The following is a 17,302-nucleotide window of genomic DNA, read 5'->3' on the forward strand; positions in this document are numbered from 1 at the left end:
ATAAAGGCATGGAAAGGAGAGAGAGCATAGCCTGTTCCCAAACTGGGTCATGGAGGGAGAATAGACTCCATTGAACAGAAGGTATATCTTGAGGCTGGAGAGCGAAGCAGCAGCAGACTATAAAGCTTCCTCTGGGGTGGTGAGGAGTTTGGGTTGCAATTTTACTGTGCAGGTAATGGGAGCCACTAAATGGTTTTAAGGAGATTTGGAAAATGTTGATTTTAAACTATGTTCATTTACATATTGGCATTTCATCAGCAACTGTAAAGAAACTAATCAGCCATTCACCTCATGTTCAGAAAGTCTCATTCAAGAAATTTTTAAAGAATAACAATGAAAGACATAGGGGGAAAAAAAAAACAATAAAACATAACACTTTATTATTATTATTATTTATCTTAGAAGGAATTCACCAAAGGCTTCATATTATGCTATGGTATCTTTAATTATAAAAATAAGCAAATAAAATAACTTGCATCTGTCATTACCATGATATGTTTCATAACCTTTATATGCACATGGAGCTTAAAAATGTAATTTAACAATAAATAATGACATATACCAGATATGCTCACTGTTTATTCCAGTACTCAGCCAAAAACCTAAATATCATTTAAATTATAAATACATAATGCAAATATAATGGCACAAAAATGTCTAAAGTGCAACCAAATCACAAGAGAAGAATCATGCAAACTGGTCTAGGACAGCCCCCCAAATCACTCTGTGCAGCAAACACAAGACAAAGCTTTGGAAGTTGAAGGGGGAATTGGAGGGAGTAGGATGGAAGAAGAGATGCAAAAAATTAGCAATATTGTGAGAACTGCTTCTTTCCATATGTGTAGATATATGTATTATAGATACATATATAAATATTATTGTGGGGAGAAAAGGAGGGGGTACCACGGTTTGAAGAGGTCACAGCAAATCAAAGAGAATCCACTGGACTGAAGTAAGAGAGAATTTCGCTAGGAATACTCATAAACTATTTGTTGCATTGGGATCCTGGCTTAGTGAGAAATGGACATAACACACAAAACTTGAATAGCTTTTCTGGTTTGGAGAAGCCAGCCTTGCCTGGGGGCAGGTTTGGGGTGGGGAGGGGTGGTGGAGGGAGGGTGAGGGAGAATCAACTTAGAATATGATCTACCTGATTTCCAAGAGGCTAAGGCAGTGTCCATATGTTTGGGGACCTGGGGATGGGGCAGTTCTGGGTATAAAAATGCTCTTAACAATCTGATGTCAACACGCTGAGAGGCTGTGTGGGGACAAAAGCAGCCACGCTCGTGCAGCTGCTAGGTCTGCTGCATCCGCTCTTGGTCCTTGAGCAGCACGTTACTGGTTTTAAAGGCTTTGTGGTAAAGTTGTATTGCTTTTCGTTTTTCTGGAGATGTGCCCTCCCTCCTCCCACCAGGATCCCTCCCACTCTGATTTGGACAGATAGGAAGTTCATCTGAGTGAGAGTCAAGCACCAGTGGTTTCTACCTAAGCGAGTTTGGAGTGGCCCTTACAGTGCTACCCCTCCTCCCTCTTCCTCTCTCGACATTGACCTTTGGTGGGCAGTGACGCTCCTAAGGGACTGTTGGGTTCAAGGACAGTGACCCTGAGAAACTACTGTTGTTCATAGCTAGGTTAATCATTTGGCTTTGGTGGTCGCCATCTTGTAAACATCATGGCAGAAAGGATCAAACCGCCAGCTCTGTTTTTCCCTCTTTTTTTTTTTCTTTTTTTTTGTTTTTTTGTTTTTTTCTTTTTTTTTGCAATCCTATACAGAGATGGCCCGGCTGCCAGGACTACTTCGGCAAGGCAGCGTGCTACAGGACAAAAATGTAATAAGAGGAGTTTATTAAGGCTGGACAACCCAGGGTTACTTATACCCCCTCAGCCCCAAGTCCCCCGAACTAAAGACCCAAAGGCTGATTGACTCATTCCTGATTGAGTTCATGGAAAGCCTCCTACCCCATCATCATGTTGCCAGAGAACCAGGCACTGATGAAAGGTGACAAGTCAAGAACTGCCACTTCCCAAGGCATAGCAGGCCGGATCACACTCTTAAGTGGCCCAAGCTCAAAGGGTTGCTCTTTCTGGCTCCTGTAATTCTCAGTTGGATGTGACAGAGCTGTTTCAGGATAGGTCTAAGTCAAGAGTAGCCTCTGGGTTGAGGTGGGCTGGGAGATTAACATTTTGCCTGGGGTCCTTCAGATAAACCTGTTGGTTTTTTTTTTTTTTTTCTATCTCATACAGGCCCATCTTAAGTTTTGATGTTGAGTAAAACTACTTCTACCCCCTTAGTTATAAAAAAGGCCACAAGGAGCATTTATGTGGATATCTGGAAGTGAGATAGTTATTCCATTCCCAGGAAAAGAAAAATAAAGCTAAGTTACAAAACTAAATCTATATGCAATAAAGTTATTATATACTGCTTTGTTTAAGCAGAGTCCTCTGGAATTTATGTACAGTACATTAGTTTTCACCTATTTATATTCCACAGTTAGACCTTAAGATTCTCTGGTTTTAAGACAATTGTTAAAGATACTTTTAAAGCTCTGAGCAGTTACAGTACTTAGAGATGTTAGCTTTTTGTTTTTCATTCAATGCAAGAAGATGCAGGCTCCAAGTCTGGTTGGAGAGCCAGGCTCGAGCAATTTGGTAAATGTGTTGGGAAGGAAATTAGACACTGAGGATCAACACCATAAGACACTAGCTCATGAGAGATCAAGAACTCAAATATGACATTCATATTCGTCCATGGCCAGCACAGATTCATAACACGAATTCCACTGAGCATCTTTATGAGCGTTTGTTTAAGACATGCATTTAAATTAAGTTGCTTCTTATCAGCTAACTCTACTGGGGCAACCGTTCTAAAGGGCTCCGCATCTTCAAATGACAATGTCTGGGGAGTTATGTGAATGTTTTGTGTTTGAGAGTTATTGGAGGGGAGCTGGGAAAAGACCGAGTGGAGGGAAGTGATAAAAGAGGCCACTTTCTCCCGAGGAGAGGCATAGAGATCACATATGTTCTATTGGTGGGAATGCTGCCATTGCAAAATGTTGAGAAATTGATTACAGAAGCCTAGTTTCATGCAATTTTTCTTTAAGGGGAGGGGGATAGAAAATAGGAACTACTTAAAAAAAAAATCAAACCAGGCACAGTACACTCAACGTTGGTGCGTAAACACCCTTAAAACGATCGTAGTTTGCTGAGGCTGTGATTGCCTCTCCCCGGCTAGGCACTCTCCTGGGAGGTGCGTTTGATGTGGGAGGGAGAGGCCACCTCACCTCGGAGGTTCCTGAGGAGGACTTTCAGCTTCTGCGGCTCATTGGCACGCCTCCTGTTGAAGTCAGCTCGCTGGTGTGTATGGGCACAGTGATCCGTCTGCAGGATGTGAAAGAGGCTGGCCATGTTGGGGCCGATTTTCTCCATCAGGCTGTCTCTAATGGTGCTGACTGTGTCTTCGTCACAGTCCAGTAGACTTCGGACAAGTCTGTTATAGTATCTGCATTGGGAAAGAGGGGTCATTCGGTGAGAGCAAGGCAAGACCCTGGCTTTCATCTGGGCTGCAGCCAACACCCAGCCCAAATGGCCAGACCAAACACCCATGGGTAGCATCAGCTGAAGGTGGCTTTTGCCTCTAACCTTCATGCAGCATCTTCTTAGTGTGAGTGTATGCGCTGCCTTGAGTTACCACCCAGAGTAAAGATGGTTCTGTGTTCATGTTTAGTGCTTAGGAGATTGAGATTGTACTTTGAAGAGTGGGCTCATGGTGCGTTCTAAAGTCTTTAGAAACAGAATCGTGGAGCTTGATGGGCATTGTGAAGATAATTTAATAATTATTTCATCATCTCTTTTTATGGAGAAGAAATTAAGGTAGGAGAGCTGAAGTGACTGTCTGGGGTCATCCAATGGGCTAGTGTGTGCTTAGTTGCTCAGTCATGTCCGACTCTTTGTGACCCCACAGACTGTAGCCCACTAGGCTTCTCTGTCCATGGAATTTTCTAGGCAAGAATACTGGAGTGGGTTGCCATTTCCTCCTCCAGAGGATCTTCCTGACCCTGGGATCAAACCTGCATCTCCTGTATTGGCAGGCGGATTTTTTACCACTGAACTACCAGAGAAGCCCTCCAGTGGGCTAGACGTAGAAGCAGAGACTTGGTCAAATGGATGATGTAACCCAGCACTCACACTTATATTTTAATAGTCACTGTACACATATGAAATCATTTACAGTTATTTTGGTGACTCTGCAATTTTTCTTTTTTTGATGGTATGTGTGCATATTCTGACTAAATTTCTATTTTTTTTTTTTTAATCTGGTCACATTGAGTGGCATGTGGGATTTTAGTTACCCAGTCAGGAATGGAACCCATGTTCCTCAGTGGAAACATGGGGCCCTAACCACTGGATTGGCAAGGAAATCCCTAAATTTCAATTTTTAAAGGAGATCCCTGTCTTCAGTTATCTCATGCATTTTTCTACTCAGTCTGAGTTCCCTGTCATCCCTTGGCTAGCCTCTCTGAAGGTTATTGTCTCAATCATTTTCAGTCTTCCTGCAAAGGGATAGTGCAGTGAGAGGACCAAATGCCAGGCAATGAGGATATTTACATAGAAAGGCTGGAGGTCCTTAATGGTTCTTGCTTTCTATCATTTCAAGAAGTTTCTCACACCACTCAAGCTTTTGCTGGTCTCTTCTTTTTTTGGGGGGGATGTGTTTATAGATATTTGGTGACCATCACTTGTTTACTGACGGTTTTGTTTTCCTGACTAGACTGTAAGCTTTACTGAAGGCAGGATATGTGTCCTTATTCTCTGTGTTCCTCGTGTGCCCAAGTCCTAGGGCCATATTGCCTGCTCACTGTCTATTTGTTGATTTATTTTGTGGCCATTGAGGAAATGAAGCTTTCAAAACAGAGTTCTTTCCAAAGTCACGGTTCCCTAAAGAAAAAATTATCTGTATGTCTTCTCATAAGTTTCACAAAAAAATTTGGTGTTTGTTATAAATTTCCTTCATCTTTGATGTGAATTCTTGAAGCATCTGAAATACTGTGGCTAATTATTATGGCTCAGAAAGGATTAAACTAACATATATATATATATATATGTATATATATATATTTTTTTTTCCATGAAGAACATGGTTTGATCATTTTAGTCATAGGACATTTTTCCATGAATAAGATGGCAGTGCAGAAGATGTGAAAACAATTGTGTAAATGTTACACAGCAAATATTCTTAGGTAATATTCCCTTTGATGCAGTTTTTTTTAAAAAATCAGTACCTGTGAGTTAGACAGCATGGAAATTACCAAAAAAGGGGTCTTTTATGACATCAAGAACACACTTGAACCTTGTCATTGACCTTTTGTCAGTAAACTAATATTTAATGCATATAAATTACTGGTCCTATTTGTTGGGAAGACAGTTTTGGTATTTTCCAATTTGAATTGGGATGCATCTGCTCCATTCTGAGGAGGCAGTTGTCAAGCCCATCAGTTCTGTGCTCACTAAAAGGACTCTCCTGATGATGGTGCATGCTAAGTTGCTTCAGCTGTGTCCAACTCTTTGCCACCCTATGGACTGTAGTCCACCAAGTTCCTCTGTCTATGGGATTTTCCAGTCAAGAATACTGGAGTGGGTTGCTGTTTCTTCCTCCAGGGGATCTTCCCAACCCAGATATCGACCCCATATCTCTTGTGTCTCCTGCATTTGCACGCGGGTTCTTTACCACTAGCACCACCTGGGAAGCCCCCTGATGATGGTGGTCTGCAGTATTTACATAGAGAGACCCTTTCCTCAGAGGAGCCCTAAGACTGCCAGGCCACGATCTTCCGTGAAAAGAAACCTGTTTATTTTTAACTCACCTCACAGAACACAGGATCAAACATCTTTCCAGAATAACTTATCCCTCCCCCCACCTCCAGAGGTCCTTTCAAGGATGTACAGTAAATAGAGTGGAATATGAAGCAAAGCCATCACCCTTCTGTGAGGAAGCAGAACGAAGCTGGGGACACAGGGAGTGTCTGGGTCTTGGATACAGTCCTGGCTCCACCTCTTCTGTGAAGGAGGATTATATCCAGCTGTTGTTAAAATTGGGACTCCCTGGCACAGAGATACATTTTCCAACCCTTCGGAATTATAAAGCACATGAGTCAAAGCAGATCTTGCTTGGATGGGGAAATGGGGAGAGAAGTGGTTTTGGAAAAAGTGAGAATAGACTACTTTGTATGAACAAAGTAGACATCTCCACACCCACATAGATCCCCAGGCATCTCTTGTGCTCTGCTAGGATGTGGTTTCCTGGATCTCTTTGTCTATTTCACAGAGTGTTTTAGATCCTAGAGAAGAAGGTTTGTGACCCCTCACCTTCCTGCCCACCACTCCCTCCCTCACCCCACTCCCTCCCTCACCCCCACTCCCTGCAACATGGACTTTATAACTTAGAAGTTAATGTTTCCATTTCTAGAAGGAACTGTTCATACTTAATGGTCTTCCAAATGGGCTGGAAAAGATGATCTTCCCTTAGGGCAACACTGAAGACTCTAGTCTGGATGAAAAGTCCAACACCAGTAAAGGAACTAAGCTTCTGTAACTAGCCTTACCTCTTTAAGGCCATTTATGTGTTCCTCTGGTCCCGTTTTGTCCAAACACCTGCTCTCCAACTCTGAAAACACCTACTTTTACTGTTGCTTTCTCTGCTAACCCCAATAGGCCACCTGTTCTTAGTGCTTCTTGAGGATGACACTGGCCAGCCTGATTGCTCTTAGCAACTCCCCCCAAATCTACCCTTAGCCTCTCCCATGGAGCTTGTTAACTAAACAAGGGTAGGCTAAGAGAGCTCCTTCGAATAGAAAATGTCCATGGCTCCAGCAGCAGCTCCTGCAAGTGTGGGAAACCTATGAGACTGCCTTGATGTCGACACCATTTGCCTGAGCAAGCAAAAGGTTAACCCTACACCTCTTCATTAAGGGCTGGAATATGGCATTGACCTCTGGGGTTGTGGGTGATTCAGACAGATCTTTCCTATCTGTAAGCCACCTCAGTGAGGTAACTGAAGAAATCGTGTCCCCAGAAAAAGTTGATTTAGCACTTGTCACGTATTTCTGGATCACCATCTTGTATCGAATCTTGATGTTACTATAGCTATTGGTGAGATGTGCCTTCTCTTTGAGGAGAGAATGTACACGACTTTAATTGTTGATCACCAGGGGCTACATTTACTGTATTCTGTTTGGTATTCCATTTTTAGACTGTGGTGGTTGTCTCCTACAGGTTTTACCTGCTGCCATTTTTGAAGTGGAAATCAAAGAGCTTGGCTTGGGGCTGTGTGAATTTTAGGCTCAACACTGTCATTCACTAGCTGTGTGACTTTCAGCAAGTCACCCCCTCTCTTGGTCTGTTCTTTAATTACTAAAATGAGACAGTTAGCCTAGATAACCTTTATGGTCATTTCTAGCTATGACATTTTAATGTTTCTGGGGTTTGACATATACGTTCCTTCTCAATTTAACAATAGCAACAAAAAAATAGTGCAGATTTGTTTAAGGACCATCCTTTGCAAGGAGAGTCAAAACAATTTAAGACAATCCCTTCTGTCATCTTTATGGGGTGAGGCGGTGGGAGGTACTCCCAAGATTTGGCGGGTAAAATCCTGATCACCCAGCCTGATGGGTGTGTGCTCCCTCGCTCAGTTGTATCCAGTGTTTTGTGACACCATGGACTGTAGCCTGCCAGGCTTCTCTCTGTCCATGGGATTCTCCAGGCGAGAATACTGGAGTGAGCTTCCATTTCCTCCTCCAGGGGATCTCCCTCATCCAGGGATTGAACCTGCGTCTCCCGTGGCTCCTGCATTGTCTGGGGGATTCTTTACCACTAAGCTACCTGGGATGACCTCCTCCTCTCCCCTCAGCCTGGAAGTACCCTTTAAAGCATGTTTCTTGCTTCCCCTTTGAAAATTCCATCAGTGACTTTATTTTCTCGGTAAAGAATAAGATCAGATATTCTCCATAGCTACTGTTTCAGCCATGCTTACCCAAATACACACATACTGCCTAGGAACATTCTGTGTGAAGGTTTATAAATAGTCCTTTGTTTCCCTTGATCAATATTATTCTTCTGTTTCCTGTTCCCTATCCATGCCCTAGAGAGTTGGAAGCTTTGTCAGTTTTCCCACTCTGGATCTGGAATGGTCCAATTTCTTCTCAAATCTCACAGCTGCCCAACCTGCCTGATCAATTTTGCTAGCTTCCCTCCTTGTTGAAAATATAGTTTGCAAATCCAGGCAGGGGGAAACTCCAGCTATTTTTCCTCTTCTAAGCCCATTTCTCTCATGGAAAAGTTGCCTGTTCTGGCTCCTGGTCCAGTCACAGTTTTTGGATTCTCCCAGGCCCAAATCTCATGCTAGATAAGTCACAGGAAGGTGGAATGAACCTGTAACTACTTCCTTTCACAATTCTGTGCCAGTTGGCACAACTTACTGTGTATCTATGGTGGGACAGAGGCTGGGAAAGCAGGATGTGTCAGGAGAGTGAGAAGCTTAAATAGAGCAAACCAAAGCCCAGCATGGAACCGGAAATCTCTAGTTCTGAGCAGGAATAATACTAGCCAGTTGAAGTCAAATAATTGGGGAAAGGTACAGTTGCATGGAAGATTCTAGTCTTCAAGAGAATGACTGTTTTCCCTAATAAAGGTGATTCTTTTAAGATGAGAGAGGATGATAACCAGGTTCTGTGTGACCACTTTCTAAAGGTGAAAAGAAGACATCTGTTGAAAAGAATAAGGGCCTGCTTAAACATTCCTATTACTGGGCTTCCCTGGCAGTCCTGTGGTTAAGACTCAGCTTCCACTGCAGGGGTCGTGGGTTTCATCCCTGGTCAGGGAACTAAAATCCTACATACTGCACAGTGCGGCCAAAAAAAAAAAAAAAAAGAAAAGAAAAGAAACTAAAATTTAAAACTCCTATTTCTAGTCTCTTCTTAGATTCTTAGTATCACAAGTCCACAATCTCTATTCTGCTTTCTCTAAAAGCTCTGGCTTCATAATGAAAGATGCTACCTCAGTTGAATCAGAGACATGAGTAGTGTCTCAAAATTGGCCACATGCCATATTATAGATTATGAACTGTCTTTGGACCCTTAAAGATTAAAACTGATAATGGCTATACTAACATATTCCTGCCCACAGTTACCACACAAATACATATTTAGTCCTTGATGTTGTTATTGAGTCACTAAGTTGTGCCTAACTCTTTATGACCCCATGGACTGCAGCATGCCAGACTTCCGTGTCCTTGACTATCTCCTGGAATTTGCTCAAGTTCATGTCCATTAGCCCCCTGCTCCCTAGCCCCTGTCAAACCTAGCAGTCTTTACTTCTTTTCCTTAGGGTGAAGAATCTCCAAGTATCAGACTGTTTTTTTTTTTTTTTTCCCCTCTCCAGATGTAATAAGAATCTTCCTAGGAGAATATTAAGACTAATGTCAATATAAAGAGACAGGCCACTTGAGATAAATGATGAATTTGACTTTCCTGTTCTCAGAACATCAGTTAGGACCATGACAGAGTCACTTCCAAAGACTGAACACATGACTTTTATAAACTGACATGAGGTTCTGAAGTGCAGTGATCTGTAGTCAGGGTGAATTAGAAATTTACAAAGTTTAATGTCAGAGGCCTCAGCCTTTCCCTAAGGAGGAGCTACTTTTCCATTTTCCAGCGTGTGTGCATGCTAAATCACTTCAGTCATGTCTGACTCTGTGTGACCCTATGGACAGTAGCCCACCAGGCTCCTCTGTCCATGGGATTCTCTGGCCAAGAATACTGCAGTGGATTGCTGTGCCCTCCTCCGGGGGATCTTCCTGACCCAGGGATTGAATCCGTGACTCTTACATCTCCTGCACTGGCAGGCAGGTTCTTTACTACTAGGGCTACCACGTATAAATGACTAACTTAATGGTAAGCCTCAGAAGGACTAGGTTATTAAGGACTCTCTGAAGAAGGGAGGCAGCCTCTGGCTAGGAAATCAATCTGGTAAGGCTGTGTTAGCTGTCTTGTGGTCAGAGTAACTCATAGGGTCTGATCTTTGTGAATATGTGCAGATTTGACTGGAGAATCAGAGAATAATAGCCCTTCAGGACTCGGAGTCAAGTTTTAGGCTGTGCACCATCACAGGAGGCCGAACTTGACTGGTTTGCATTGTCCCTGCCATACTTCCATGCTGGCCCCATTAGCACCTCTGAACTTGATCATGGATGATGAAGCCCAGGTCTTGCCAGAAAGCTTTCTAGACCATGGAATGAGCATGTCTGCCATCTCATGTCTTAGGTGCTCACTCCTGGCTGGTAAAGACAGTGAGTCAAGGATGCAGAAGGGCGTGATGCTCAGATATTACTAGCTCAGTGGCTTGGGCTCACTGTCAAATACTAAGATGAATATGGGATCCAGGGAATCAGCAGAAAACCATTCCAGGAAACCCTGGACTAGAGGAATGGGATGACAGACCTGGAAGGGAACATAGGAATCATCTAGTCCAGCCACTTCACTTTTCCCAAAGGAAATTTGAGTCCCGCTGAAGTGAGATGGCTTGCTCTGGGATACCCAGTGAAATATCTGAGTGGACTTCAGACTGACTCAAAATACATGCAGTTTTAGAAGTCTGTTGGTGACATTTGACTAAGGTTTTCATGATGACCCATTGTACTTTGCCTAGTCATGATTTCAGCCCAACTGGATGTCTCAAAAGCTTGTTTCTATAAACTTCATAATTCCCTTCAAGACAATGCACCCAGGGATGCTGTGGATGAAGTTTTCTATTAGATGCATGGAAAGACTTTTCTACAACAGTGAAAAAAAAATCCAGGCTGCCTAAGCTGTCACAGACAATCACAAACATATTTTTTCCTGCAAAAGCTGGGAAGACTGCAAGCTAAAATAAGAGCACGACTGTGGCAATTTAACCCCTTCTGTATCTGGCTCTGCCAGTCAACCACTCCCTCCTCCCCCACAACTGCCAAAAAGCGGATTCATCTGTACCTGTTGGAGAAATGATTAGGGAGCTGGACGACTTCTGTGATGGCTTCCGGGTTCCGCTTGGCGACACTGCACACGTTCAGCTTGCTGTAGCACTCCTCCTGGACCTCAGCAATCATCCTCTGGAAAGTGGAGCACCTCCGAATGGCCAGGAAGACCTTGGAGGTGACCCCATTGGCGATGCACTTTAAGCTCTCTTTGACAAATGCTTTTCCCTGCCGAGGAAGGAGCAGGGCAAGAAGACAAACTTTAGCTTGAGATGAACAGACAGGACAGTGCCTACAGTATGTAGAACTTAAGGGGGCATGCCTTGGCACTGTCTCTAACCCTAACCCTTAACCCCTAACTTTAACCCCAGACTGGATGGTAGATGGCCCTCTATGTGCATGCATGCTCAGTCACTTCAGTCGTGTCCAACTCTTAGGACCCCATGGACTGTAGCCTGCCAAGTTCCTCTGTCCATGAGATTGATTCTCCAGGCAAGAATACTGGAGTGGGTTGCCATGCCCTCCTCCAAGGGATCTTCCTGACCCAGGGACTGGACCCTCATCTCCTGCATCTTCTGCATCACAGGCAGATTCTTTACCACTGAGACACCAGGGAAGCCAGCCCTCTAAATGTCCTTGTAATAAGAGAATTGTAGGCTGCAGTCAAGATTTTTTTTTTTTTTAAACCCGATTCCCTTAGACTACCTTGAAAATTGAGCTCCATAGAAATGAAATGAGATGACAAAAAGAGATGAACCATAACCAACCACTCTGCAGCCTAAAAATAGCCAGAGTATGGCTTTGTATTCTCTGGATTGAGATTTGATAACTCAAATCACAAGCTAGTAAATAAACAAACAAGGAAGCTAGTATGCTGGCTTATATAGTGAGAAGAGATTCTTTGTTAGAACATTTTTATTTCCTCTTGAAGAAGCAAAGATTTTCTGCTCATCACCCCTCCCTTATAAGACAGCCTCTGTCAGCGTGTTACAATTGTGCATTAGAGTGGGTGGAGAGTGGCTTATATAGAACCTATTTCTTGGCCCACAGTGTGTGTGTGTGTGTGTGTGTGTGTACACACGTTAGAGATGAGAATTTAGAGTAGGGAGGCTGAGAAGCAGAGCTGGTTCCCTACAAGACTGGGTCCAAAGAACAATAGTCTCATACACTGTTAACAACACATAACCAGTGGGAGCAGGGGTCAAGGTCTTATTACCTGAGTGTCAAATTTAGCAGCGCTGTACAAGAAGGATTTACAGATGTCGTACATCCCATCTGTGTCACAGGTGGAGTTTTCCAGGCATGCAAAAGCTCCACAGCCAACCTGCAGTGCGCTGTTGAGGCAGCGAACCACTTCAGCTGAAAGAGACAAATCCATCCAATCTGGGTCAAATGGTGAGGATGCTCTGGACAGATCATGGTGTTGTGGTGGCAAAATTCAAAGACAAAGGGGGTGAGAAAAACTTCTCCTGGGAGTCTGTGATGGGGCCAGCAGAAAGACCCATTCAGAGTGGTGTAGGGGGTGAAGGAGAGAGGGGACTCCTTTTGTTTATAAGAACCAGAGCACTTGGAGGAGTGGGAATGAGTTTTCCCTTGGAGGCACACTCTTGGTCTCACCATCCCATAGAGTTTTGGTGGTTGGAGAAGTAAGGTTGGAAGATCAGGCATACACAGTTCTTGAAGGAACTCTGCAGAATCCAAGGTCACGTCCTAAAGGCTGAAAGCCTGGGAAGGCAGTGATGGGTGGGCAAGTTTAGGAGGAGGAAGGGCCAGGGAGTCCATCTGGCTTCCAAAAAATACACTCCAGGGTCATAAGCATGGACATGCGTGTGTGCGTGTGCGTGCTCAATTGGGTCTGACTCTTTGTGACCCTCTGACTGTAGCCTGTCAGGTTGCTCTGTACATGGGATTTTCCAGGCAAGAATACTGGAGTGGTTTGTCATTTCCTTCTCCAGGGGATATTCCCGAACCAGGGACTGAACCCATGTTTCCTGCATTGGCAGGCAGATTCTTTATCATCTGTGCCACCAGGGAAACCCCAATAAGCATGGACATTTGGTCTAAATGGCAGAGAAGAACTTGTTAGGAGTCCACTTGGAGACTCTTCTGATTTAGGGCGTTTAACTTACCTTCCTATTGGCAGAAAGAAATCTGATCCTTTCATGTTTCATCCCAACTCCCCACCATAGGACAGTGCTTAGAGGTACGTATAATCTCTCTTATATTAAAAGCCATTTTTTTTTTTTTTAAAAAAGAGAAACACAGGTGTAGAATAACAAGGCCAAGGCACCCCCTTGTGTAAGGCGGAAAGAAAACCGCAAAGAACTTGCATGAGGCTTTCTACATTGTGGATAAGATCTCCCATAAAAGTAATTTCTCTCCTACAGAAGGGGGGGGGGGGGGTGGTGTTCTGGCAGGCAGCTCAGCGAGAAACGATCTGCAGCCTTCATACCATAGGAGTCTCCTCTGAGATCAAAAGCACGTTTCGGTTAGGCGGCCCCTCCCCCCCGGCCCCCCCTCCCCCGCCCCCCGCAGCCTCTGGGATGTTACAAGTCATTTCCCTAATTATATATTTCCACGGGTTCAAATTATAACTTTGCTTAAAGCAGTTTTAATATGCATTAGGGTTGCTATTGTTTTAGGCAAGCTGGAATTGTGAATCACGGCATCTCTATAGCAACTAAGTACAAAAGGAAGTGAACCAAAGCCCTCCTCTCGGCAGGGACCTGTGCTCTTTCGAGGGGAGCGGCGTCCAACACCTGCGAGCCCATCTTTGCTGACAGTCGGGGCGGGGCGGGGTGGGGGCAGAGAGAGAGAGCGAGCCGGCATGGAAGGCAAGCAAGATGGACAAGCCAAGTCCAAAGGCAGAGGTGTCAATGCCGGCTTCCTGAGGACTCTTTTCCTTTAGAGGCTAAGATAATACACAATTGACTGCTCCGGGAGTCAGGACTAGAGCGAGACCCCCGCCCCCTTGCAGAAATAGCTGCTACCTTTCACAAATACTTTTTTACGAGGGGGCTCCCTGGCCACGGGGCTGCGTGGGGATTGAATGGAGCCCTGAGAGAGCAGGTACAGACAGAAGGAGCAGTGTCGGGGGCGGGGAGTGGGGTGGGGGTGGGGGTGGGATGTGTAGGGTTTTCTGTAAATCTGCCCTGAATTTGTCAGACTGGAGGGCTATGGCTCGGTAAATAGCTCTGCAGAGGGAGCTTTCTGTGTGTTCCCTGAAGGGCCAAGGAAGTCAAGTTATGGGGTCTTTAGGGTGAAGGAAGAGGAGCAGCATCAGACAAGTCACGTCTCACCTCAAGATCAGCTTCGGCTTCTGGAAAGTATAGAGAGCGCTTTGAAGCATGCCAACATTCAAGCCTCTCCCCCGCCCCCTCCCCCCGTCCACCCCCACCCCCCCTCCCCACCAAGAGGGTACGTGCCAGATTTCAGGCAATCAGGCTAGGCTTATGCAATGAAATACCCTCAGCAGAGCGCCCAGCTTCTTCGTTAGTTGCATGCCATTTATTAAACAAAGGAGCTCCACTTCCTAAGGCTATTGGATTACACTGGCAGTCTATTGCCTTCAGGCATGCAGCACATTTATTATCAAGATCAGCCGTCACAGACACAGTTGCAAAAGCGAGAGGCAAATGAGGACAGCTCCTTGCGGGAGAAACCGGTCCTGGGTTTGCCGCTTACCTGAGTTCTGAGCTGCCACCCGGGATTTCCTGAGGCTCACAGAATCATTCTGCTCCGCCTCATGGGTTGCAGAAGCACTGATCACCAGCACCAGAAGCACTGCTGAGTTTTGGAGCATTCTCTGAGAAGTTTCCGCTAAGTTGCTGGGGTTTTTTTTTTTTTTCTCCCCCCCTTTCCTCTTTCCCTCTCCCGGCTTGAGTGAAGATGTGGATCTGGATACACTGAGAACCTAGGTGAGGATTTGATGAGGATTTTTCTGTTGTTGCTGCTGCTGATGTTGCTTCCGCTGGCGCTTTTTGCTGCTGCTGCTGTTGTTGCTGCTGCAATCGCTGCTTCTTGCACCTCTGGCTTTTGCAAACTGGGGGCCCAAGAGCTGCACCCAGGGATTTTATAGCCGTTCTTATCGGTCTTCAGGATCAAGGACCAATCAGGTCCCTCAGCTGGTCTGGCCAGCCAATCGGAGGGCGTGCTCATTGGGTTAGAGCTGTTTGACTTCTTAGAAATATTTTCCAGCAAATTAAAAGTACCTGCTGCCAACGTTTTATACGTGTGTGTGACTGTGTGTGCAGAGATGTATGAAAAAGCTATTTTCACAGAATTCAGGGATTGATTTTCTGTTGGTCGAATTAAAGGGAAATCGTATGATGAACTCAACCAGGTGCTTTGGGAAATCTAACCATCTTTTAAAACTGTGTGCTATGGGGAGGAATGCAATCCAGGCAGGATGAGTAGTGGGGTCTCTTTGAATTCGAATTTAAACTCATTATAGCAGTTTTACTATTATTTTCATAGCACGGTCTCAGTGTTGTAAGTTACGTAGATAGTACCTCCCCATCTTCTCAGTGTGAGTGTGTTCACAGGTCTGTGAGGCATTTTGGCTGTATGTGGACATCCATCCTGAGTTTTCACATATATGAGCTCTTGTAAAGGGACAGCTAGGAGGATAAGGTTCCTGGTGGACTGGAAAATGAGAGCTCTGAGCTGTCACCGCAGTTCCTCTATTGAGCAGCTCTATGACCCTGGTCATTACCCTGTTCTACCTATTTTCCAACCTGTCAAATGCCGAAGTTGGAGTCTAGCATTCCTGATATCTCTGAAACAATGTCTAGCAACACAAATTAACCTTGACTCCATCTTTTTTGTTACCAGCAAGACTGCAAACTCCAAGAGTGTTAGTTACCACAGCTAGACACATGAATACCTACGTATATTCTGCTTAACAGGGAGACATTGTGAATGCCTGGAAATTAATAAACTGTGTATTCAAGCCCAGCAACTTCATAATCACATTGAAACAATAAGCTGGCCAAAGCAAGAATAAACCTGCTGGGTAAATTGGATGGGGGGAGAGGGATTAGGGGGTGGGCAAGACAGGGAAGAAGGGGTAAGAGACCAGCATGTGTTGGAGAAAGGACTAATAAGCCTGATATATAATAAGAAAATTACTGTGGTATCACAACCGTGCCTAGGATAGAAGTGCATACTTTCTTATAAGTGGGCTGTAGGCAATACTGAGACTTGTCCCTAACTTGTGAAGGAGGCTAATGATCTTAGAGAGGACTTAGGATTGATGGTTAGGATTGAAGGTGGTCATTAACGGCTGGGTTGGAGTGAAGCGATTAAGCAAGACAACCTTTAAACATTTGAAGGAGGTAAATGAGAAAGGGCCATCAGGGATTCGTCCAGACGGGCAAGATGATCTTGTAAGAACACAGAGCCAAAGGCTTCCATGTAAATCATCACATCTTCAAACAAAGATTGGAGAAAGAGCTCCGACTCTTAACCACAAACCAAGAATCAACTCTACATGAGTGTGGGGAGTGATTATAGGTTGCCTGGCAAGAAAGAAAAAAAAAGGTTGTTTGGAAAGCATGACGTTTGCTAGAAGAAGGAATAGAGGAAATTAAGGGTAGAGGGAATATCTAGAGAAAAGAAAGGGAATTTTCAAATTTCTTTTAACATTTTCAATTTAAATTAACTGACAGTATTGGTATTTCTCAAGTACCTTCTAGGCTGGGAGCTTAGGGGATGCATGAAGGAAGGTAAAGTAGAAGAGAGAAGGAGGAAAAGTAATGATTCTCATCACTGAGAAGCTTATAGTCAAGTTGGGAAGAAGGTCAACCCCAGTCATATTTCCTAAGGGTTCAGGGTGTCAGAAACTTGTATGGTAAGAGAAGGCCATGGTCAACATTGGCTACAGATGTGGGCAAAGCTTCATGGAAGGGTCAGTGCAGGAAAGATGTGAACTGCTGTTGTTGCTTTTGCAGAATTTATGAAAAAGCCATGATATTTCATTTTTTAAAAGTGTTTTTGTTCTGGCAATCTCAGAGGTTGTTTTTATTGCTTCAGGCAGGAGTGATAGGTGTCTGGCGTGACGGCACTGCAACACAGTATTAATAGTTGTGTGTTTTCTTCCAGAAGGAGAACAAGAAGACAGATGCATATTCTTCCCGAGGATTTGGATTTCTCTTCCTCTGCATTCTCTACCTCCTTAGCCATTTTTTTCTCGTTAAAGGCAGTGCTGTTTCTCTTGTTTGAATTTCCTTGTTTTAACCTACTGGCTTTGAAGGGTGATGACTTACTTTTCACCATCGCCATTCTTTTCCA

The 17,302-nt window shown here is 44.3% G+C and overlaps 1 protein-coding gene across 1 annotated transcript; it reads right to left on the reverse strand.

The window, feature by feature from the left end:
- Nucleotides 1-1,730: 1,730 nt before the first annotated feature.
- STC1 (stanniocalcin 1) lies at nucleotides 1,731-15,029 on the reverse strand. The gene is made up of 4 exons (XM_052644925.1): nucleotides 14,696-15,029; nucleotides 12,228-12,370; nucleotides 11,028-11,239; nucleotides 1,731-3,499 (listed from the first exon to the last, which is right to left on the reverse strand). Exons 1-4 carry the CDS (start codon nucleotides 14,811-14,813, stop codon nucleotides 3,229-3,231), a joined length of 744 nt encoding a protein of 247 aa, XP_052500885.1. The 5' UTR covers nucleotides 14,814-15,029; the 3' UTR covers nucleotides 1,731-3,228.
- Nucleotides 15,030-17,302: the final 2,273 nt, after the last annotated feature.

The sequence above is a fragment of the Budorcas taxicolor genome, chromosome 8 (assembly GCF_023091745.1).
Source record: "Budorcas taxicolor isolate Tak-1 chromosome 8, Takin1.1, whole genome shotgun sequence".
Classification (NCBI taxonomy): domain Eukaryota; kingdom Metazoa; phylum Chordata; class Mammalia; order Artiodactyla; family Bovidae; genus Budorcas; species Budorcas taxicolor.

What these genes read in the sequence shown, in the direction of transcription:
- STC1 (XM_052644925.1), bottom strand. Translation starts at nt 14,813, where the DNA reads ATGCTCCAAAACTCAGCAGTGCTTCTGGTGCTGGTGATCAGTGCTTCT. An exon ending in GGTGGCAGCTCAGAACTCAG is followed by an intron (nt 12,371 to 14,695) that starts GTAAGCGGCAAA and finishes TGTCTCTTTCAG; the next exon opens with CTGAAGTGGTTCGCTGCCTC. An exon ending in CTGCTAAATTTGACACTCAG is followed by an intron (nt 11,240 to 12,227) that starts GTAATAAGACCT and finishes CTTCCTCGGCAG; the next exon opens with GGAAAAGCATTTGTCAAAGA.